At 34.2% G+C, this 25,227-nt stretch overlaps 2 protein-coding genes across 2 annotated transcripts; one reads left to right on the plus strand and one right to left on the minus strand.

The window, feature by feature from the left end:
- The first annotated feature begins 5,910 nt into the window (after window positions 1-5,910).
- Window positions 5,911-11,192, plus strand: LOC123885710 (transcription termination factor MTERF15, mitochondrial-like). The gene is made up of 2 exons (XM_045935023.1): window positions 5,911-7,414; window positions 10,993-11,192. The coding sequence occupies exon 1, from the start codon at window positions 6,158-6,160 to the stop codon at window positions 7,373-7,375; it is 1,218 nt and encodes a 405-aa protein (XP_045790979.1). The 5' UTR covers window positions 5,911-6,157; the 3' UTR covers window positions 7,376-7,414; window positions 10,993-11,192.
- Window positions 11,193-14,863: 3,671 nt separating this feature from the next.
- Window positions 14,864-23,711, minus strand: LOC123886519. The gene is made up of 3 exons (XM_045935833.1): window positions 23,586-23,711; window positions 22,052-23,287; window positions 14,864-15,115 (listed from the first exon to the last, which is right to left on the minus strand). The coding sequence occupies exons 1-2, from the start codon at window positions 23,709-23,711 to the stop codon at window positions 22,052-22,054; spliced, it is 1,362 nt and encodes a 453-aa protein (XP_045791789.1). The 3' UTR covers window positions 14,864-15,115.
- Between the last annotated feature and the right edge of the window lie 1,516 nt (window positions 23,712-25,227).

Consider the following 25,227-nt stretch of genomic DNA (forward strand, 5'->3'; position numbering starts at 1 on the left):
GAGTTAGTAATACGTGATAGGTTGAATATAGGTGCGTTTCTATATTCGTATGTATGTGATTATGTTTACTAACTCTCTACCTAATTGTTATGTGCTGGACCTTTGGGGGTTCAGGTATTCAGGTCGAGGTTTTCGATCGAGCTTTAGCTGTAGATCGTTTTGGTGTGGAGCACTTTTGGTGAGGAGCTAGTGTAGGCTACCATTGTATAGTTTTGTTAAGTTAGTTTGGTTGTGATGTATATTAGTGCTCTGGTATGTTGTAACATCGAGTCGGGGATCGTTTGTATTCCGTCGTATATCGATGTGAACATCTTAACTTATGTTTTATGTAGATGAATTATCTTTTGAACTATTTTGTTCATTGCTTTGAAAATCCTTTATGTTATGTTTTCCGCTGCGACGTTTCGTGTCATGTGCACGATCGTTTTTATAAAATGTTTTCCGTAGCGCTCCGGCTACTTATCTTTAAAAAGTTTTTAAGATCACGTTTTTAAGGGTAGTCAGTTCGGGGTGTTACAGACTTACTAGAGATCCCTCAAATAGCTTGGCTGAAAACAGGGCTTTGGAAACCTCAAACCTCTCAATGCTGGCTTGCTCTTGGTAGAGCGTCTTCAAGTGTTCGATCATATCGAACGCATTCATGTCCTCATGTTGCTTCTGAAGCTCAGAGGTCATGGTAGCCAGCATGAGGCACTTTGCATCCATGGCATCATCAAGACGCTTCTGATAAGCATCCCTTTGAGCCTTAGGAGCATTGGCTGCAGGTTCATCCTCAGGGTTAGGTTGGGGTTGCTCAATAGCATACAACTTTTTCTCGTGCATGAGGACTATCCTCAAGTTACGATGCCAATCAAGAAAATTTGTCCCAGACAATTTCTCTTTGTCAAGAATGCTTCGCAAAATGTTGTTTGAAGTATTGGTGTTTGACATGGTGATCTACAATTGTAAAAGTGAAAATATAAGTATTGAACAATTTTAATACACATTTAATTAGGCCTTTAATTAAACATGTGCTCTCACTATTTTACTCAAAACAAATGACCCTCGACATTTGATTCGGAAAATCCCGTTGGAAGATTTTCTAGTGAGAATGAGATCCATATTTCACTTCGTTTTAAGTCAGCGTTGGGCTGATTACACAAAACTTAGTTATTTAGGTAGGAAACTCCTTTCCAATTGTATCTCATACAACTCTCATATCCTTTCTATTGGGTGAATAACGCTTATTCTAATCCATCACATGGAATAACCCAATACTTGCTTCTAAAGTCATATAATCTTATTATATTTTCTTTAGTTAAGTTAGACCCATTAAATAGCGATCAGATAAATAAATTACCTCACCGCAACTTATCAATATTGACAATGCACTTCGCGTTGGCAAAACCTACATTGATCGATATTGATCTTGAAGGGCGCTATTCGTTGGAAAGCGATAAAACTTAATATTAATTCCTTTGAGGGCTTTTATAATTAATTTGATCTCACCTTACCACGGCTTACATACAATGACGTCACTCCATACATAACATGCATTAATATACATAATATAATAAAATGATATGGTTATGGCCCCTAGCGTGATTGTTCCCTCAAGCCAATGAGAGAACCTATGCTATATCTAAGAACGACCTATACTTCTCAATGATAGATCTTCATTGATGTCCTTCCTGTCCTATTTGCTAATCTTATATTACATCACTACAAGAAACTCGTGTTCATACGAGGGAGTGAGATGAGAAAAGAAATTACATCAAGAAAATATAAGAGAGGCACGACACGCAGGCCGTATTTAAAATCCCAAATAAAACGAAAAGAAGAACTAAGGCCATAACCATTCATCATGCAACTTTAATAACAATAAACACACAATTTATTATTATTACATTAGTCCAATTAATAAAACACCATGATTGATCACCTAATCGCACCAACACTTGATGCTTCAGATATAAACCCTAGCCGTACTCTGTTTTTATAACAACACAACCCTTGTATTGTTACAAAATTAATACAGTAATCATTCATCAAAACGTTTCAGGATTTTGTTCATCACAGACGATTGGATATATGATGCTTCACCAGTTATCGGTTCCGAAGCTCACGCTTCACAATCATCCATGCTCACGACAATCACTTAAAACTTTCAATGAACAATATGTTCTGTTTATATAACAACACAACACTTGTATTGTTATAAACCCTAATACAACCACCATTCATCAAAACGTTTCAGGACTGCTAGTTCTAGATGAACGATCGGATATATGATGCTTCACCATAAACGGTTCTGAAGCTCACGCTCACAATCATCCAAATTAAACGCCAATCACTCAAACATTCGAATGAATGACACGATCAATGTATCACATACACCGATGCGTCGTATCAGAAATATATATCACATATATATTTTAAAACCGATCAATCAAATTTTATTAATCCTTGTTATTATTATTATTAATACCGATTCAAAACCATATTAATAAAACAGTAATAAAACAACAAACCGATTCATGGTTTCACAAGTGACTCTGATACCACTGAAGGAAAATCGTGTTAAAACAGAGTGTAAAAACGCAGCGGAATTTTAAGTTTTTCCTTCAATGGATCCTTGCGAATGGTCATGATCAGGGTTAAACGTTATACTTGTTGATGAACTGAAACAGCAAACTCTTTGCTTCTATTCGTTGATCACAAGCACCACACGACGGCAGCACCTCTAGCTAGTCCACACGAACAGGTCTTCAACTTTCAGTGCTAGCTGCTACAAGATGAAGGCTTAGGAAGTGCGGTTAGGGTTTCAGAGCTTTAAGGTTTCTCTGAAAAACGAATTATGAAAAGCAAGCACAACAGAACTACACAAGCTTCTTATTTATAGAGTTTCTTGTGTGGTCAGTTGGGCCAAACGGTGTTTGGTCTTCTTAAGCCCAAAACCGTTTTTCACTAATCGCACCCTCAAAATAAGTCTTACTTATTTCTTCCATATCGACTGTCCTTATGTGTGTGACCCTGTAGGTTCTTATAACGTTGGCAATAATATTATTCTTAATATTATAAACAGTGAGCGGTATCTAGCAACACATCACTGCTACCCAAGTCACAAGAATGTCACGTGATCTGACAAACCTTTCCGTGATAAAACTCATGTGTATAATTACCCTTTTACCCTTATGTCTATATTGAACACAAGGCATAGTACGTCACCCTTGTTAAGTTCAATATTGGGCCCATAGACATATCTCCTGTTATGTAGGAGGGGTAAATTCCATCTAGGTCACTCATGTCCCTTAGCATGATTCGTGGAATACCCATCAACCAACTTTATAGTCATCCTGTTACGGATAACTTTGAATGGCGACAAAGTACTACACTCCTACATCTAGGGAACATAGTGGTTTCAGGTCGAAGGGTGGAATACACCACTTATCACTATGAGAATATCCTATGACATTTCATAACATACTATGTAGTATTCTCATGGTGGGTCAATCCGATATAAATATTACTCTTAATATTTATATCTATGTGAAGACTTGATAACTCTTTATCTATGATCCGTGAGATGTGATCATCAGTCTACCAACATAATAGTCTCTATGTTTTGATGTTATCCCAATTCACATTAAAGCTCGACTACGGATGTTTTAAGAATAGTGTTCTTATGTGTAATGGACTCTCACGATTAAGTCACACTTAACGTTCCATTCAATGAACTTACTATTCTAGGGACTCTATTATTATTTAACACATAAACATAATAAAGAAAAGCCTTTATTTAATAAGTAAATTATCCAATACAAGTATCATGCAATTATAAATAATTGGCCTCTAGGGCTTACACCAACAGTTCGCTACTTAGATAGCAAGAAAATATTTTGGTCATTTCAGGAAGCATGTGAGAAACAGTGGAGGCGCAAAAAGAACTCTAGAGTTTACCTTTTAAAAACTTGATATGGCGCATTTAAAATCTTATTGCACCCGAACATTTTAATGAACTAATACTAATAAAATTAATCTTTTAAGATAACTTTTTTGGCATGCTTAACAAGTGTCCCGGGACACTGTTTAGCATGACTCTTATAATAATACTCCTTTATTGTTATTCTTTTTGGGTCAAATAATAGTGGTTATAAATTTCACTCTTGATCTCCATTTGGATTGATGGAATATTATGGAATGGAGTAAATCAGAATAGAGTGAAGTGGAATGAAATGAAGCAGAATGAAATGAATTTTTCATTCCATTGTTTGAATATTTTAAAAAGGAGATGAACAAAATTGAACGTAAACGGCGATATGAGATTAAATTTAGAATTTAATTGATATGCACCGACGGTGTAAAATAGTTTTATACAATTGTCCAATAAACAACCATTATTTAGCCATGTCATATCAAGAAAGTGGGGTGAAGTGGAGTGATGTGACGGAAAACATTATTGCTATTGGTGTTGACAGTGTAACATTATTTTACACCGTTGGTACATATCAATTAAATCCTTAAATTTATTCCATCATATTTCATTTCATTCCATAAGTAGGTTATTCAATTAAGTGGTGGTATGATATTAAATTTATTCCATTCCATTCTATTAAGTAGGTTAATCTAAAAAGGGCTAAAGCCGCTAAACCACTATGTGTCTGTTTGGTTGTGCGTTTTGACACCCCAAACGTGAGTTTACTTTCCCAAACGTGAGTTTTTCATTTTCTAGTGTGTTTGGATAAAAGCAAAATCGAATCCTGAAACGTGATTCTACGCCCCAAACGTGAGTTCAATGGAAGCTACAATTTCAAGCTTTTGCGTCAAAGTAAAATCGATTTGAAGATTTTTTCTTTAAATGCTTTTTATTCTTCTTTTTTATTCCTTTTCTGCCCTTGACATATTGTCTTTCCCAAATTCATCCTTCAAATCCACCACTCCAACAAGATGCATGTTGCCTTTCCCCTCTAAAATCAACAACCACGCCGATTTGTCAGAGCACCGTAGCAATGTTGATGATGAGGAGAAAGAGAGATTAGATGAAAAATTGCTAGAATGGGATAAGAATATTGAGAGATGGGGAAGGAGAAGTGAAAGAAAAAAATGGTATGATAAGATTGAGAGATGGGAAGGGAAGGAGAAAAGGTAGAATCTCGTTGAAGATTCTGAAAAAATTCTAGAAAAATGAATGGATAATGGTGGTGTTTTAACTTTGTTTTTTTTACTAAGAAGATTCTGAAAAAATTCTGAAAAAATTCTAGAAGATTCTGAAAAAATTCTGAAAAAATAGTTTTACACAATCGTCTAATAAATAATTATTATTTTGTCATGTCATATCAAGAAAGTGGGGTGATGTGGCAGAAAACATGATTGGTATTGGTTGACAGTGTAAAATTATTTTATACTGTCTATGCATATCAATTAAATCTTTTTTTACTAGTGTCTTGGTGGCCGTGTGGGTGTTGTTATATGTTAAAGACATTTTGGTAATTTACAGGTTTAAAATCAATTTTGATGCAAATTACCCAAACATCATAAATTGATAAGAATCACTTTTGTTTTAATGTATCCAAACATAAATCAATTCTATCAAACTCACTTTTAAATCAAATCAATTCTGTAAAACTCAATTATATCAAACTCAATTATTTTCAACTCCAAACCAAACAAATACTATGTGAGTGAGAACATCTCTTTTTTTTTTTGAATTTGTGAGTGAGACCATCTCACTTACTCTCTGATGAGTTGGGGATCCTCTCCATTTTCTATTGTTTCCATTTCTTCCATCACCAAAGTTTTAAAATGTTTTTGGGTGTATAAATAATATTTGGACCCACTTAATGTCACACTTTTACATTTATATTTCCAAAACTATATAATAATGGAGGAAATGAAAATAATTGGTAATATAGAGGATCCTAACTCCTCTCTGATCATTCCAATTCCAAACCATGTCGAAATGGTTTCTAGGGTTTATCAGCACAAGAAAATCTACACTTTCATTCCCAATTTCACTCAGATCATTCAGATACTGCACAACCACAACATCACAATCAGATACACACCCATTTCCAGTATCATACCTCATCAACACTCAAGCATCTGATTGATTCAAAACAAAATTGGCAATTGTTTCATACAATACCCTAAATTTAAACTCTAAAACATTTTGTAAACAATGTTGAAATGGTTTCTCCACAAGAATGTTGTTTTAGATCTCATCACAACAAAATCACAATCAACAACCCCAAAATTCAACCCTCTTCTTCAACATCTGAATTCCTCATTTTCATTCAGATATTGCAGCACAACAACAACCACATCACAATCAGAATCAGGTAAACATCCATTTGCTGTATCATACCTCATCAACAATTTTGGTTTCTCACATGAATCAGCTCTCAAAGCTTTCAACCAAAAACGTGTTCGTTTCAATACCCTAGAAAAGCCTAATTCAGTTATCAAATTCTTCAAAAACAATGGTTTTTCACACTCCAACATAGGTATCATCATTAGAAAAGAGCCATGGTTACTTTCATCACAACCCCACAAAAGGTTATTGCCAAAGTTTCAATTTTTTATCTCAAAAGGTGTTTCTTCTTCTGATATTGTTTCATTGTTAACTGCAAACCCTAGAATTTTACATATTAGCTTGGAGAAACGAATAATCCCTCTTTTTGAATTATTAAGTAAGTTCTTTAAAACCAACAAGGATGTCATTTTTTGCTTGATTCGAAGATCGTATGGATTTAGTCATTATACCTATGACCGTATTGTGGCTAATATCAATTTGATGAGTGCTTTTGGTGTATGTGATTCCGGCATTGGTAGTGTGCTTCTGATAGCACCATCTATAATTTGTTCAACTGATTTGATTGATACTTTGAAGGAAGTTAAGGGTTTAGGGTTTGATCCTTCAAATATTACTTTTGGGCAGGCTATGATAGCCAAGAAAGGGTTGAGCAAAAAAATTTGGGATGAGAAAGTTGATACCTTTAAGAAATGGGGTTGGTCTGATGAAGCATTTTTTCAAGTATTTAGGTCACGTCCTAATTTGATGATGGTGTCAATTGATAAGGTTAATTTATTGATGAGTTTTTGGGTCAATCAATTGGGTTGGAATTCCTTGGCACTTACTAAAATGCCACAGATTTTCAGTTATAGTTTACATAAAAGGATCATTCCAAGAGCCTCAGTATTGCAATATCTTTTGATGAAAGGTTTGCGAAAAAACAATGCGAGCTTAGTTACGCCATTTAGTTATAATGAGAAAATGTTCTTGAGCAAGTTTGTTTTCAGCTTTAAGGGGGAGTCTGATTATCTATTAAAGCTATACGAGGAAAAAATGAAACTTGCATACTCAGAGGAAAACAATGGCATGCCACTCACTAAATAGGCAATTTCATAATCTCCTTTTGTAATGCAACCTTAGCTGGTTAGTTCTCAAAATTTAAGTTCTTATTCATTCTAGGTAAAGATAAAGGATGGTATAGCTGACTTGTTTTATTTGTTAATATGGACCAGAATGCCAGAGTTGGTCATATAAATACCTTATGATTTATCTTATGCCTTATATTTGGTAGATACATATATGCTCAAATAGTCTTGCATTTATTTGTCCATGGAATGTTTTTTCAATGTGTTAGTTTTCCTTCCATGTGTGTTCAATCAAGAATCGATAGTAATATAAACAAATTATGCAGGCATGTTCACTCAATTTAATGATTGAAACTTCAATTACTTTGCCTAGGTGTTTTTTCCTTTGGTTCTCTACCTTAACTTTTGAAGATTTTTCAATTACTCATACAATCTTATTAAACAGTTTTGCGCCTTTTTGAATTTTGACCAGTCATGGTACACTGTGCTCTTTCGTTTTCTATTTTGGAGAACATTTATCTACTTTTTAGATATTTACGAAAATAGATCCTCCCCCTTTATGGCGAACACACCTGCTGTTCCGATATAGAGAAAATCTGACTGTCTTCCTAATATGTAGGAGAAGAATAATCACCCTAATGGTTGTTTGACTGATTTTGTGCACAAATAGTATTGGAATCATCTACTTTCATCCCCAACCATTGTTTGACTGTCATACTTTTGGGATTGGGAATGTCTTACGAAAATGGCAGGGATATATTACTTGGAAGGCTTTTTATGGTTTAGTATTGCCTTTGTCTGTTTGATTGAAGGGTAATGAGTTATTTTAATATGAGGTAAACTTGTTTACGAGTCGATTTCACCTAGGGAACCCGAGTTGAGGTAAAAACTCAAGTTTGACAACCTTGATTATAGGTATTCTCCGATCTCACTTATTGACAAACTTGCTCGTGATTTCTAAAAAGATTGTGCTATTGGTAAACGAGCCGCTCCCCATCCCCATGCTGATAATGTTGAGGACATAGATTAAGAAGAGAAGAACAATATAATGATGAGGAAATTGAAGTTGAAATTAACCAATCACTGTTTATTAACAATCAACCACAATCTAGAAGGAAGTTTGACCACATGGAAACTCAATCAAGGAAAAGAAACAATGGGGCAAACATAATTGTTCATACTTCATATTATACCTGAGTTAAGGAATTCTGATAACTGGCTTTAAAAAAGCTCATAAAGAATAGGTCAAGTTGCAAATAGTCTAGGATTTTGTAAAGATTTGGTGAAGTTGTACTATGTTCGATTTAGAAACTAATTATGCGTCGAACAAAATAAGTAGTAGTGAAGTTGTACTATGACAAAAATAAGATTATAGATTAGAATTATTGCATGATGGTATAGATTATAGAATAGAAACTGAAAATCCTTTTCCCCAACATCATGGACATGGAAGGGTCTTGCGTAATTTGTAGCATCCTCGAAATGTCAAAGACAACCAAGAAAACATAATCAAATTACTGCAAGATAAAATACAGTCTCGTAAAATCTGTAATACTTTTTAAACGCTCCCCTGCTGTGTTCTATGTGATTTGTATGTATCATGTATGGTTGGCAAAACTATACGACTGGAAAAAGTGCAACATGTTCATCCAAAGTGCACAAATGACGCGACATTTCAGAGCTTTTGTATCATTATGCACTTTTGCCAAGACTGTAGATTGCTCATGCTCTTGAATGAATGTTTCTTTTCTGTTATTGGTTCCTGTGAATTTGTCTTTAAGATTAAGAATGGAATAGCTAACATATGAGTGACACCACTAAAAACTAGTTTTATGTCCTTAGCTCGGTTAGTAGGGACATCGCACTATATGTGCCGGAGGTGGGGTTCGAACTCCGGACACTCTACTTATTCACCTTTAAGGTTGAATTTCTAGCCACTAGGCTACTTGACAAAAAAAAAAGTTTTATTCATCTGTTACCTTTTGTTAATTGATTTATTTTGTTGAGAATTGAATCATATGGTCACAATGAATTAATTCAAGAAGCTCATGAATCAAATTTGCAAATAAGTGACTTTCTTTGAATCATTCACAGTTTGTGAATCAACTCTACCACTTCTTTTGTTGAAAGTTTTGTGTTCCTTGTGTTCTAAGGCACTATTGAGGATCTCATGTTATATAGGTGTTGGATGCTTACATCCAAGACCATATGTAGTACCTATTAGGTACTCATGGTACTTATTAGGTACTTATTGGAGCAATATCCATTTCAGTACCTAATAGGTACTGGTTCTACAATAAGCATTAGTACCTATTTTGTTTTTGTGGGCTCCATTTATAATGATGTATAGTTATTGGTGAGATGTGTTATTGGTAGGGCCTGTTTAGAACTTTTTAAGAGATGTTTGGTTGGAGGGATTGAATACTTATTAGGTACTATTATTAAAAAATTATAAACGAATGATGTGTACACGTGAGGTCCAGTTAAGTACTAAAAAATGAGTATCTCCATTGTGGATGTTCTAAGTGCATCTTTAGGCTAGAACTATTTAAGTTATAATTATATGATCTTGAAGTCTTAAGATATTAGATGACAGTAATTTTAGCTTGGTTTGGTGATTGGAGTGGACGAGTTAAAAAGTGAAGTGATAAAGAGCTTTGGGGTTTTATCCCCACCCACAACAATTGTAATTGCTCTTTATATTTTGTGTTTTGAGTGACGTGGTTTTGAGAAAGTAAAAATTTTGTTTTAAACCCTTCTGAATTGTTTGAATAGGATTAATTTGAGTTTAGGCTCAATCAGTTCCTTTCAAGCAATCATCTTTCAATTTTGGAACCTGTGATTCGAATCATGAAATTGGTCTCTGGTTGATTAATTGAATCATACAGTTTGTTCGTGAGACGGTTTCTTGTGTTGCATACGAGAAGAGTTAAAAAAATCTCATTTAGTTCTCTCAATAAAATTGATTTCGATCAATGCCAACACGTGTCTTAAGGACGAGTCTATAAACAAAAAATTGTCTTGAAAACATCAACCATAAGAAATTTATCTTTTTAGTTCTTTAAATAATCCCTAAAAGCGAGTTTGAATGTATGTTTGAATACATTTAGTAGTAAAAAAAAAAAATATACAGAGAAAAAAAGAGGTTTGAGACTGATTTCGATGTCAAATTAAAACTGATTTTACTTGCCTATTGAATTACACCCTTCTCAGAAAACCTCCCATCCGTTAATCTTTTGACATATTTACTAGTAAGCACTTCATAAAATAGTTTATAAACATGTCTATAAACTACTTTTAGCTTATTTTCATAAACTTTATAATAGAAATAGCTTTTCATAATAGAATCATAGTTGACTTGGATCCTTTTTAATCTGCTTGTTTTAAAATCCACTTGGGTTGGTTTGGTGGTATTGTCTTGAACCTGCGAGTATGCTTCTCCTTAAGGTCTCAAGTTTGATTCTCTCTGGTGTCAATTTGAGTGGGTTAATTTAGCTTATTCAAAAAATAAAATAAAATAATCTACTTGTTTTAAATAAGAACCCTTTAACTCAGCCTACCACAAAATGGTCAACATATGTTTCTCATCTTTCAAAATCTCCATTAAAGGAATGCTCCTAACATCTTATTTTTCAGGTAACTATCTCTTTGCATGAACCTTTTTTTGGATAGTAGCTACCATAACATCTAAGAATTTAAGCAATCTATATGGTTGACTCGTCTATCCCACTATGGTTGCTACCACCAAAGTCCTTCGGAGTCGGTCGTGGCCACAATCACCTTCATGTACAACCTATCACCGCGACTATCTGTCACAATTGTTGCTACCACTACAGTGTCGCAAATGTTCGAGCGTGACTGTTATAGCCTCTGCTATGTTTATTTCAAATGATGGAAGGGAGTTATTGATAATCAGAATATAAATCAAATTCATTGTAAATTTATCTATCAAATTCACTTTAGATAAACTTGAGCACTTGCAAATATTAAAAGAATGAATAATCTTGCAATAACTAAATTATGCTTATACAACTCTAGTATAAGTTAAAATAGCTTTTGTATCTCAATTTTTTCAGAAGTTCTCTCGTTTAACTTCTACAGCTCTATAAGGACTTGGATGAATCATAAACTTGTTTTGAATGATAAGCTCTAGAAACTAATCTAAACATGGCCTTAAACTATGAAACGACCAAATGTAGGAGTTACATATGCCGTTTTACCTTAACTGCTGAGCAATCATTTCCGCGATTTAGATTTTCCTTTCAACTTTCTTTTGATACTTTTATGCAGAGGTTGTTCTTGTGTCTCCTGTAACACTTCACTGAGCATTTGTAACCATAGCTCTTCGAAGTGATTGCGATAACCTTGCTGAAACCAATCCAAAATTTCTGGAAATAATTCTCTTGGATTCTCCTTCCACACCGTTCTTAACATGGCAGAGCTATCAATCAACTTGCTCTTTAACTTACTATAAAGATTTCCTACCCTTTTTTGACCAAAAGATTCTCTCCTCAAAATACTATCAGGAGGGGCTGACATGTATTTCTGAACAGATTTTAAACACGGACACACCTGACCTTCAAGTAAAGCATAGGCAAACACCTGCACCCGAAGCTCAACATTGCTAATGTCATTGAATGCTTTGGATGCTCCCAACAGAAACATCCAAAGGTTGGGATAACCCAACATTTTACTTGATCAGCCTGCGCATCATAAAATGGTCTAGGATATTCCAGGGGTGGAGAGAAGCTGCATGAAGACTTGGCATTCTCAACTAGCCAACATGGATCCACACTCGTTACTCCATGCATGTATGCTCTCTTCGCACTCGTCTCCCCTTCTTTGTTTGGTCTTTTTGTCTCTAATAGTTCATTGTAAACAAGAAACTCAGGGCGTGCAGTAGAAACTGATGACCAACGATGAAGGAAAATACTTTCATCGACCATGCATGATTGATACCTACCAGCACGAGTAATCGTCCCTCCATCAGCGACCCTAGAAGAAATTGGAATACGTTTAGCAACCCTATCGGCCCAGCCAGCACATATTGCTTGACAAATAAGCCTTTCCTCAACCAGAGGGAGAGGATAGTGGGCAGAAGAAACTCGCCAAGCATGTTCCACGTCCTCTAAAGTTCCATGAGTCCATGCGTACTCTTGTTCTAAACCACCTTCATCACTCTGATAAAAGACCAATTTGAGTAGTTGCTGTCTAAGTTTGGACATTTCATCCATGGTTTTGAAATGCAATGCATTGTCTTCACAGAATTGTACCGAATTCTGTGAATGTTCAAAACACTGCAAGGCATATGCTATGGCAAGGGCATCACTGCTGACAATTCCAAGCTACATATTAATGCATCATCAAATTCATCAGTTGCTGCATTTGCGGATTCATCATCATCATGCTTTTTATTTCTGTGACTCTTGTTCTTCTTTGGTGCCTTGCACTGATTGGTAAAGTGGCCTATCTTGTCACAATTCCAACAAACAATATCACTTCGAAACTTTGTCTGACCTTTCCCTCTTGACTTTGATCTACCTCGACCATTCTGAGACTTTTGAGTTGTCCTTCCTCTGCTTTCAGTATTCAATGCTGAATTAGAAACATGACTGGAAGACTCCCCTGAGGCTCTCCTGCGAACATCTTCGCTTAAGATCAAGTTACGGATGTCATTGAGCTTCAATGTGTTATCCCCTGTAGAACTACTGACTGCTGTAACAGTTGCATCCCAACTATCCGGTAGTGATGACAATAGGACCAGTGCTTTCACCTCATCCTCAAATTTAATCTGCACTGATTCCAACTGGGAGAGAATAGTATTAAATTCATTAATATGATTAGTTATAGAAATACCTTCTCCCATCTTGAGGTTGAACAACCGCCGTATCAAATATACTTTGTTGGCTGCAGACGGCTTCTCGTACATATCTGATAACGCCTTTATCAAACCTGCAGTAGTCGTCTCGTTCACAATGTTGAATGCAACATTCTTGGCTAATGTCAATCTGATCACGCCAAGAGCTTGTCGATCTAACAAAACCCAATCTTCCTGCTTCATGTCATCTGGCTTCTTCCCTGACAAGGGTTGATATAACTTCTTCTGGTAGAGATAATCCTCTATCTGCATCTTCCAGAAACTGAAGTCTCTGCCATCAAACCTCTCAATCTTCACCTTCCCTTCTTCTAACGCCATTGCTCGACTATCTCCTCTAAATTGAGAAGACTCCCACTAATTCCTCTAAACTAAGGAATTCCCTTGGAATAACCAAAGGCTCTGATACCAGTTGTTAGTATCGAGCAATAATAATAGTAGAAGAAATGAGAAGAATAGAAAAAGAGAAAAAGGACACAAAGATATAACGTGGTTCAGCACACAGTGTGTGTACCTAGTCCACGGTTGCACTAGAGAAGAGCTTTATTACTTGGTATTTAGAAGTTTACAAGATGTCTATATATATAGCACTTAATGAGACATAACATAAATAAAATAAGCGATGTGGGACTAATTTAGACCACACAACTCTAACACTCGATGTTGAACAATTCTTTCTTTCTATCTATCTATCTATCACTTGAGTATATACAGACCAATAATATTATTAAAATCCCCAAATTACAGAGATGCATTTGGACAAAATTATAAACTACAAACAAGCTGCAACCAACAAAACACACAAATATGTTATTAGAAAAACCAATTGAAGTTATATAAAAAAATTTCAAATTTTAAAACCCTAAACTATAGATTTTTTTATTGATTACCTCAGTGTTGTTTCAAGGTTGTTGGAGGATTTAACACTATTGTAAGCATTTGTTTTGGTGTTCTATTTGAGAGGATTTAATGTTAGAGAGAAGTTGGAAGGAGAGTATGAGGGTAGGTGGTGAAAAGTGTTTTGAACAGTCAAAATTACGCTAGGCAACAGTGCTATAATTAACAACACTTAACGTATTGCAGAACGATAGCAGTTTTTTCAAATTTCACTATAACAGCTGCTACTTCCTCTAGTCCTTATTATAAGAAAAATTTTACTTTTTATGTTCATTGTAAAACTAATATATCTAGGCTATAATATTGTCCAAATACATTAGTTTTACAATGAATCTAAAAAGTAAAACTTTTTTTATAATAAGGACCCAAGGGAGTAGTATTTGACAACACTGCATCAAATCATATATCAAATCATATCTCACTACTACGCCACTTAGTTGTATTAGTTCAAAAAAAGAGAAAATAGGATTAGCACTTGCAGTGTAAAATCCTACCGCACCCCACTTTAATTACATGACATTAATGCTAGATTTCTATAGCATGTCAATGTAAAATTAATTTACACTGCCCGAGCATATCCATTAAATGTAGTTTTTCAAAAATTGAGTTTTGCTATAAAAAAAAGTTTTAGCAGCGCAATTTGTTGTCTGTTTATCTTTTGTTCATGTGTAAGTATTTTATATATATAAATATAACATCATAAAAGTTGAAAAAGAAAAAAAAAATCCATTAAACTCTATGCCTGCAAATATTTACATCGATGAGATATGATCGGTTGCATGTGTAAAATTCATCTATACCGAAAGTGCATACCAACTAAACTCTTAAACAAAAAAGGGGTGATTTTGATTTACCATCGAGAATTAAACCACATATGGTCTTCCAAAGTTACCATTTTGGTGTCCATGGAATCTAGAAGCCAATGTTGCCAAAGAGCTAAGGAGTTTTGTGAAGTGTGAAGAAACTGTTAATAGCTGAAGAAAATTGAAACGCACCGTTTCGGTTTTTTTTCTAAAATAAAAAAAAATATAAAAAATAATAATAAAAAAAAAAATGGGACAAAAAGACAAACCAAATAAAACACGGAAACCCCACCCACCCCTTTCTATTTCTCTCACGTGCCTTTCACTCTCTACTCCCATCTTCTAGAATTCTCTCCACTCTCACTTTCATTTTGTTCGTCTCTATTCCAATTCACCATAATTCTTTTTCTCTTCTCTCCACTCTTGATGGTTAATTACTCATATAAGCAAAGCTATCTCCTAGTCTAAAAGTGTTCATGGGTAAAGATTTTGGAGTTAGGGTTATTGCTCTAAGAAAGGAGAAGAATATCCATCTCTTGAAAGTTGGTCATTTATATTCTTTGAGGTAAAATTTTATGATTCACAAGTTTAAAAATGATATCTATTTTGGATGAGTAGCAGAACTAGTGTGTAGTAAACTCTTAGATTTTCATGAGTCACTTTAAACTCTAACTCTAACAAATTGGGGGTTTTGTCTAATTCTTTTATCTATTGGTAGTGTGATCTTAAATAAGTTTTCACGAGAGCTGAAATTGTTGTATGATGTTCAGATTCGATGAAAATTGCTCCGGTGGTCATTCCGGAAGGCATTGCTAGGAACGGAGTTGATTCGTCATAGTTGTGAGTTGATGATGATCATTACTACTTATTTTAACTACTATTATCAATTTTATGTTACTTATTTTCTATGTTAAAGTATTTATAAAATTGGGGAACACAACCTTTGAACATTTTCTCGTCATTGTTATATAATTTCCAAGTCATCAAATTTAACTATACTTTATTTGGACTTATCCATGACTTGTTGAACAAATGAATTGAAAATGAGGTTTGATTGTGGTATTTTTAGATAAATTTCAATATCTTGTGAAACGTGGATTTTGATAAATATGTTTTGAGAATAATGATTTCGATCAAGTAACCGATAACGAGGATAACGGTCTAGGTGCACCTAGTTATATAATATCGAGTAGAAAAGGGCTATCCGTTAGATGGAGCCGCCCCTAAGTGAAAGGCCACTCTTAGGAGGAAAGGGCTATCAACGAGATGGAGCCGTCTCTCGATTATCTCGTAACGAATTGGCTATCAACGATATTGTAGACTCTCTAATTAAAGATGAGGATGTATTTTCGTAATCGAGGAGAAAAGGGCTATCCGTTAGATGGAGCCGCCCCTAAGTGAAAGGCCACTCTTAGGAGGAAAGGGCTATCAACGAGATGGAGCCGTCTCTCGATTCTCTCGTTATGACTTCTTTTTATTTGATTGGATTTCTATATTTTTTTATTATTTCAAATTTCAAACTCTATAATGATTTGGATCGAATATTATTTATAGTATGTAGTTACTGCTACACAATAATTATTACAAGCTTTCTAAAAATCAAATGCTCGTGCCTTTGTGTGTTTCCCATCTAGTTGGTAATGGTTGTTATCTCTCACTAAGTCCTTGTGACTTACTCCTTCATCTTATATTTTTTTTCAGATTCAAAGTCAACTGAATAGAAAGCTTCTATCAGAGTTAAAGATTTGTCAATGTCACTCTTTTGGTAGGCCTTCTTGATGAACAACTATTTTGTATATGTATATTTGGAGTTGATCGAGTATCTGCAGCTATTTTGAGTCTAGGAATATCTTGTTTTGAAATGTATAAATTTAAACATGTATATTATGAAAATTTTGACTGAATGATGTATATGTTGCAAACAGGATTTATTCTGATTTGGAAACATTGAAAATACAGATGAGACTTTGTCGAAATTTCAGTAAAATTGTTCTAAAGTAAATAGTCATTTGGAAATAATATATTTATTGTTTGTTAAATTCGGTCATTAGGCTTGCCGGACTAGTATTAGTTCGTGCGCCGGTCACGATTGAAATTGGGTCGTGACAAAAATAGCTGAAAACCCAAAATAAAAATATAATTTTTGTTAGTATTATGGATTAGTGATAACTGATAAGTTATTGAGATAAGAGGAAAAGAAAGAAAAAAAAGTTGAAACAAAATAGTGGGAACCGTATGCTTCAGTATTTCTCTGTATTTTTTTTATTAAAGGTTACTTAATTAATTTGAGCCGTTGAAAAATCATTTGCCACGTGTCATGAATCAGGGAGCCGAACTGGGAAAATGGAGCAAATTTGAACATCCATTAATTATTCAATGTATCTAAAAAGTGACATTAGCTTATAATTAAGGTCGGAGGAAGTACAGGCTTATCTCGTCCATCAAATTATTGCTAAAATATAAAAGATATTGTTATATTCTAGTTTACATATTCTAATACACCCCGTAGTCGAAACTGGAGGTCGCTGGATGTTGAGACTAAGTTGAAAATCATCAAAAAGTTGTTGTGGGAGGCCCTGATTAAAGATGCCGGCTATATGAGACATGTAACACACGAACTTGGTCATGAGTAACTTTCTCATGCACAAAGTCCATCTCAATTTGTTTAGTTTGTTGATGTTGAACAAGATTGTCGGAGAGATACACAACGTTGACATTATCACAATAAACTAGTGTGACCTTCGAAACATGTAATGTAGTTCCAACAGAAGATTTCTAAGCCAACATTGACTGGGACACTACATTAGCGATTCCACGATATTCTACTTCACCACTGAAACGAGATAATGTAGGTTGTCATTTGGCAAACCAAGAGAAGAGGTTGTCTCCTAGATATACACGATATAAATGTAAAGATATTGTTATATTCTAATTTACATATTCTAATAATTTATGTATCTCATTTTATAATTGATATTTATTTATTTATTTTTCTGTATCTCAATGTTTGAATTGTACATTTTATCATAAGTACTTGAAAATTTAATTATTAATCATATTAAAAATATTTTATCTGTACTTAAAAGTATATTAGTTGAAGTTCATCATAAGGGGTGTGGTTATGGTGCATAAGCCCAAACTTATGCACCATGCATAAACTTGCTTCCTACACCCACAATATTTGCTTCCTACACCAAAAGTCAACCAAAGGTCAACCCAAGCCCAAAATTAGGCAATCCATTACTCGCACGCCCCCCATATACTACCCCATTACTTGCGCCCCCCTTTTGCTTAGCGCACCCCTCAATTTTTTTTTCCTTTTTCTCCTAGATTTCTTGTGAGCCCCCCAATTTTTTTTCCTCCCCTAGATTTCTAGCGCGTCCCCAATTTTTTTCCCTCCTCCAAACTTCTAGCGCACCCCCCAAATTTCTAGCGCGCCCCCCGTTTCCAATTAAATAATAACTTTTGTTCCTTTGAAGTATATATTATAAAAATCCATTTTTAATTAATTTTCGTCATACACCCCTCGAAGCCCAACATAATAACGAATGGTTCATGTATATATAAAGCATACTTGTCAGACATACAATTTAATTTTAAGTTTTATCAATCATAATCACAATATAAATAAAATTTCATACATTAATTACATATATATATATATATCGATTTTTCTTTACAATAAATAAATGATCGAATCCAATATCTCATGCATACTATCCAATTTTTTTTCAACTAAACTAACTCTAATTGCTTTATATGATTTTTTGCTTTATGTAGCATGGTTTTGTAAAATGGTTATGTGATGTTTTACTTAATAACAATGGTTTCAATGTATAACATATTGGCACTAATGCCCATATGAAACCATTTAACTAAAATAATGGTTTCAGTGTATAACGCTATGAAACCATTTAACTAGACTAATGGTTTCAGTGTATAACATCTTGAAACCAAATAACAAGACTAATGGTTTCAGTGTATAATGCTATGAAACCATTTAACTTGAATAATGGTTTCAGTGTATAACAGTATGAAACCATTTAACTAGACAAATGGTTTTAGTGTATAACATCTTAAAACCAATTAAAAGGACTAATGGTTTCAATGTATAACATCTTGGCACTAATGCTCATATAAAACCATTTAACTATAATAATGGTTTCAGTGTATAACAGTATCAAACCATTTAACTAGACAAATGGTTTCAGTGTATAACATCTTGAAACCAATTAACAAGACTAATGATTTCAGTGTATAACATTTTGACACTAATGCTCATATAAAACCATTTAACTATAATAATGGTTTCGTTGTATAACGCCATGAAACCATTTAACTAGACTAATGGTTTCAGTGTATAACGGTATGAAACCATTTTTGCTGTGGAATGGTTTCAAAGAGTTGTTCTCCAAAAACATATTTAACCCTTAATAAAAATTGTAAAATAAATTTAAATTTTTAAGACGATATAAAACCGAAGAGAGTGAGGTATCCCCAACCTTTCCAAATAATTCAAAATACCCTAAATAAAATTTTGGGAAAATTTTATTAATATCTTATATTTATAAAAGCATATTTACCTCATTTAATTAACTAAAAATAGTTCCAGGTCTCAGAAAAATACCAAACTGGTCCCAAAATTCTCAGAAAATTATTTACTATTTTTATGTAAAAAAAAAAATTGGAGTCTCCTTGGCACCGCACGCGCTGCTAGTGAGAGTGGGCGTGGACGCGCGTCACTGTTCATCATCTTCCTCACCCATTTTCTGCAGAAACGGGTCACGACGACCCGGTTCGTTCTCCCTCAATAATCTACGAAAATCGACGTTCTTTATACCGTTTTGATCGTCGTTCGATTTTATGAATGTTTCCGGTATTAATTTTCGAAATCGGTGATCGAATCGCATGTAAAATGTGGCCGAAATTGAGCAAGCAAAAATATAAAGTTCTTTAGTTATGATTATTACATGTGTAAAATCATCTGATGACTGTGAATGACTTATGTACCATACATAAGAAAAGGCTTATGCATATTAACTATTGCCCATCATAAGTATGTACCCTCCAAGTCCAACACTACACATCCAGTTCATCCCAAGTCCTGTCCTACTTGTAGAATAAGATGCTCTAATTTCTTAAAATAAATAATGAATTGTATTATTTCCTTTTTATGCGGGCATTTGCTATCATGATTCATTAATTAATAGTTATTTTTTTAGTTTCTTGGTAATCTTCTAGCCTTAATGAAGTTACAAAAGTTAGAACACATTTACGAAAACATATTCATATTTGTGTGTTCAACTCAACTCAGTTAGCAAAACTAATGCATATATAGAAATTGAGTTTTGTCAGTACACATTCAAATGGAGCAGGTATTGGAAAACGGCGTCAATGTCATATTCAAATGTATTAGAGCTTTCGCTGACTCGATGGTAAAGCTCCAACTTTTGGTTTAAAGAATAAACAAATCCCAACGAGTTTTACTGTGTGTAATAACAGGGTCACCACTGCAATGAAATCTGAACGCTGTTGATTGCAGAATCATAAATCATTGTCGCACGACGCTAGTGCTCAGTTGGGTTTTCATCACAATCCCCTTTATCCATCACCACAAAATATTGGATCCAACATCTGTGTAAGGTAGAACCTTCGCACACAAGTTGGATCATGAATGCCTGGTTTTGAATATTTGGAAGAAATGAGTTGGAATGTTCGATACATACAACAGTAGGTATTGATCCAACTGCAGCGACTGCATACAAAATCAAATAATTTTGTATGCTGTGAAGTAAATAAATTTTTAAAATGCAAGACAACTTGGGAAAATATGAAAAGGAGTTGGAAACATCAGAAGTAAACAACTAAAAAATATCAATCATTCTGTTTCACGATCAAAGGCATTCATTTCAACTTGCAAAAGGAGATTCAAGATCAGCTAAAAGTTTTGTGAATGCAGTCTTCCCAATCAATTTAATGAACAAAACTTCAAACCTCCATCATCAAATGTTTGGTATTGGAAATGTACTCTCTTGAGAGCAGCACTTCTTTCATGTATACTCTCACCTATATGGATCATTGACTTTGGGATCTCCCAATCATATCTTGTCTAATTTTAAAATCACGAGTCATAAAATCCTACTTCATTTTTGACGGTCGTGATTGCCGATGAGGCGATGACGCCCCTCCTCAAACTCTACCCTTTCCAAGAACCACTGTATACTAAGCTTGTTACCTCTTTGTCACTCATAAGACATGTTTCTACATTACAGCTATGTAGTCAACTTATAATGTTTACCATTCACCACATATCGTTCTATCTCATACTCTAGGAGTGTTAAGGTTAAGTTTAAGTCGGGTTTGACCAAATCTATTATCAAACTAATCAAAATTATGATAAACCTGAAAAGCCTTCCAAGAAATATATCCCTTTCATTCTCACAACACATTACCAGAACTATGATTGTCTGAAGACAGTAATCAACTAATAATGGTTGGGGGATGAAAGTAGATGATGACAATAATATTTGTTGCACAAAAAATCAATTAAACAACCACATAAAATGAGAAGATCATAAAGGGAGAAGATCCGTTTTATTTTAGTAACTATCTAAAGGGTAACTAAATATTCTCCAAAATATAAAACACAAACAACACACTGAACCATGACTGGTCAAAATTATAAAGATCGCAAAACTGTTTGATGACATTGTACGAGTAATAGAAAATTATTCAAAAATTAAAAGTTTGCTTAAAAGCATAATACTGTGTAGAAAAGTAAAGGAAAAACAGCTAGGCAAATAACTTAATTTCAAGCTTTAATTTCAATCATTAAATTGGGTAGACCTTCACCTTCCTACATAGTTTGTTTATACTACTAATACTAACACACATACCCTGACCATATAAATACAAGACCATTTGAACTTTTCTATATCTACTAGATAGATATAACACATAAGATAAATCATAAGGTTATTATTCGCCCAACTCTGGTGCTCTGGTTCAAATTAGCAAATAAAACAAGTCAGCTAGACCATCCTCTATCTTAGCATAGAAAGTATAAACACTTAAATTTTAGGAACTAACAAGCTAAGGTTACATAAGATCATGAAGTCACCTATTCAGTCAGTGGCATGCCATTGGTTTCCTCTGAGTATGCGAGTTTCACTTTTTCCTCATATAGCTTTAATAGATAATCAGACTCCCCTTTAAAGCTGAAAACAAACTTGCTCAAGAACAATTTCTCCGTATAAGTAAATGGTGTAAGTAAACTTGCATTCTTTTCTCGCAAACCTTTCATCAGAAGAAATTGCAAAACTGAAACCCTTGGAATGATTCTTTTATGTAAACTATAACTAAACATAATTGGATATTTAGTAAGTGCCAAGGAATTCCAACCCAATTGATTGACCCAAAAAGACATCAATAAATTAACCTTATCAATCGAAACCAACATCAAACTAGGGCACAACCTAAATGCTTGAAAAACAGCTTCATCAGACCAACCCCATTTCTTAAATGCATCAACTTTATGATTCCAATGTGTTTTACTCGTACATTTCTTGGCTATCAAAGCAACCCCAAAAGTAATCATTGAAGGACGAAACCCTAAACCCTTAACTTCCTCCAATGACTTAATCAAATCAGTTGAACCAAATATAGATGGCCTTGTTTGAAACAATCTAGCAATGCTGGAATCACATACTCCAAAATTACTCATCAAATTGACATTAGCCGCAATAATGTCATATGAAGTACGAGAAAATGAAGTCGACGAAAGTCGAATTAAGCAAACAATGACATCCTTATTGGTTTTCAAGAACCTACTTAATATTTCAAAAAGAGGGATTATTCGATTCTCCAAGCTACAATGTAAAATTCTAGGGTTTGCAGTTAACAATGAAACAATATCAGAGGAAGAAGCACCTTTTGATAGAAAAAATTCAAACTTTGGTAAAATTGCATTGTTGGGTTGTGATGAAAGTAACCATGGTGCTTTTGTAATGATGATGCGTATGTTGGAGTCTGAAAAATGATGATTTTTGAAGAAGTTGATAACAGAATTAGGCTTATCTGGAGATTTGAAACGAACCTGTCTTCGGTTGAAAGCTGTGAGAGCTGATTGAGGCGAGAAACCGAAATTGTTGATGAGATATGATACAGCGAATGGGATTGTGTCTGATTCCGATGTTGTGGTGAAGAATCTGAGTGAAATTGGGAACGAAAAAGGGTCGAATTTAGGGATTGTTGATTTTGTTGTCATGAACCCTAAAACAACATTCTGGCGGCATAGAAACCATTTAGACATGTTGGTTTGAAATAATGAATGAGATGGTTTCAGAGTACAATCGTAGAGTTAAAATTTGGACAAAATTTTGTCTTTTATTTTTTATTCATAACATATAAGTCATTTATCTTTGTATATTTGTAATATTTCAATTTTTTTCAATTTTTTATTTTAAAAATAGTGACATGACTTGCCACATAAATAATTTTATTTTTTTGATTAAGAAAAAAATATTTTTTAAAATATATTTTAATTAAAAAATTAAAGAAAATCTTTTTTTATTTGAGAGAAAATAAAGAAAATATTTCATCATCTCTATCATGATCAATATTCATTCAAACCCTTTTCATAATTTTTCCAATACCAAAAACCCTAAATCACCAAATGGTGCAAAAGCTGATATGGAAGGAATCTCAACAGAAAATCCGCCGACTTCTTCAGCAATCTCAAGGATTGAGTTTAGAAACCGTAACCGATCTGATAATTCCATAGTATGACGGTATTAGCGGCTATATATTTTCAATACACGCTTCTTCTTTAGCCTTAATGCTCTCCAACAGTTTTTTCATCCAGATTCATGATTCACGAATTTTATATTCCGACCGTCTCGCAGATTCACGATTCAAAAGCATCCTCTTCCTTTTCCTCTCATCAATTGTTCCGGATTGCATATCTCAACCATGGTGCAGAAGCTGTTACGGAAGCTCATACAGAAGCGAGCAGATCTCTGTGTTGATTCGATTTTGAGAAAAAATTTGAAAGTGAATTGAATAGTTGAAGAGAGATTTGTTCATGGAATCAAGGAGATAAATTGTTGGTGCTTGAATCTGCAATTTTTTTTTCTGAAATTTTTTTAAAGAACTTCGTGAAGATATATTTAACAATAAAATTATTATTTGACCTGCGAGTGGAGACATAAGATGAGAGAGAAGCTCTTCCCTCTCTCTAGAAATTAGGATTTCTTGGTTCTCACTTCCTCAATGGTTGCGAGCCGCCGCTTCCACTCTTGTAGGGATCTCTCCTCTGCCATCAGAGCTCCTCCTTTCCGGAATGGAGTTTGTCCCCTCCCCTGTGGAGGTTCTTCTCCCATGAATGTGAGTTTTTCTTCTTTCTTCTTTATTCCTGTTAACTCTACATCTCTAGTGTTTCCTTTTCATGTTCCACCACCAATTTCCATCGTGGTTTCTCTTCTCTCTGTCAACAAGCACGCTGTTGTGCTCTCAAATCTGAATCTAACTTTCCTAACCAACCATTTTGAGCTCTATGGCCATGGAAGAAGACCGGAGCCACCACCACCAGAAGATGCAGAAGGTCTGAGATTATGAGTTTGTGGGTCATTTTATTTTTGTAGTCTTGTACTGTTTTTATGTGTTTTGTATTGTGTGTTTAAGTTTAGTTTATTTTAAGTATGCTCTCAAGGTGTTTGATGTAAGGCCCAAAAAATGTCTGGATGTTAAGGCAATTGTTTTGAGTAAGGATCTAATAGTGGTTGTTGCAAACAAGTCTTTCTTCTTCTCCACTCAACAGATGGATCATTCATGTGTGGTGAGTTTACCCGATTTCGAGAACCCGTATAGTCGATCTGCACGTCCACAAGGCAAAAAAATTATCCGTAATTGGATAGATTTAAAGACCGTGGTTCCTCAACCCACTTATCACTTGTGGAAGAAATTTGCTTGGGTGATTGGATTAAGTTATTTGTTTGGTACTGCATTGTTGGTTTCTATTTTCTCAAAGCTTTTTGATGCTCAAGTCTTGGTTGGCTTAATTGTTTGTGTTGTTTTTCAATTGTGGTTGGGGAATGTCCTAACACAATGTGTCTCTCTTTGTTTGTATTTGATTTATCGTATCTAATGCAAATGTTTTTTCCTGTCAAAAAAAAAAAACAATAAAATTATTTGATGTGGCAAGCCAAGTCACTATTTTTTAATAAAAAATTGGAAAAAGGATTGAAATGTTACAAATAAAAGATAAAGGACCAAAATATTATAAATAAATAAAAAAAG

The sequence above is a fragment of the Trifolium pratense genome, linkage group LG5, assembly GCF_020283565.1.
Source record: "Trifolium pratense cultivar HEN17-A07 linkage group LG5, ARS_RC_1.1, whole genome shotgun sequence".
Classification (NCBI taxonomy): Eukaryota; Viridiplantae; Streptophyta; class Magnoliopsida; order Fabales; family Fabaceae; genus Trifolium; species Trifolium pratense.

Bases quoted from the DNA above. Each gene is read 5' to 3' on its own strand.
- LOC123885710 (XM_045935023.1), top strand. From the start codon at position 6,158: ATGTTGAAATGGTTTCTCCACAAGAATGTTGTTTTAGATCTCATCACA.
- LOC123886519 (XM_045935833.1), bottom strand. From the start codon at position 23,711: ATGGAATTATCAGATCGGTTACGGTTTCTAAACTCAATCCTTGAGATT. The intron at 23,288-23,585 runs GTATTGGAAAAA...AAATTTTAACTC, and splicing joins TTGGTGATTTAGGGTTTTTG to TACGATTGTACTCTGAAACC.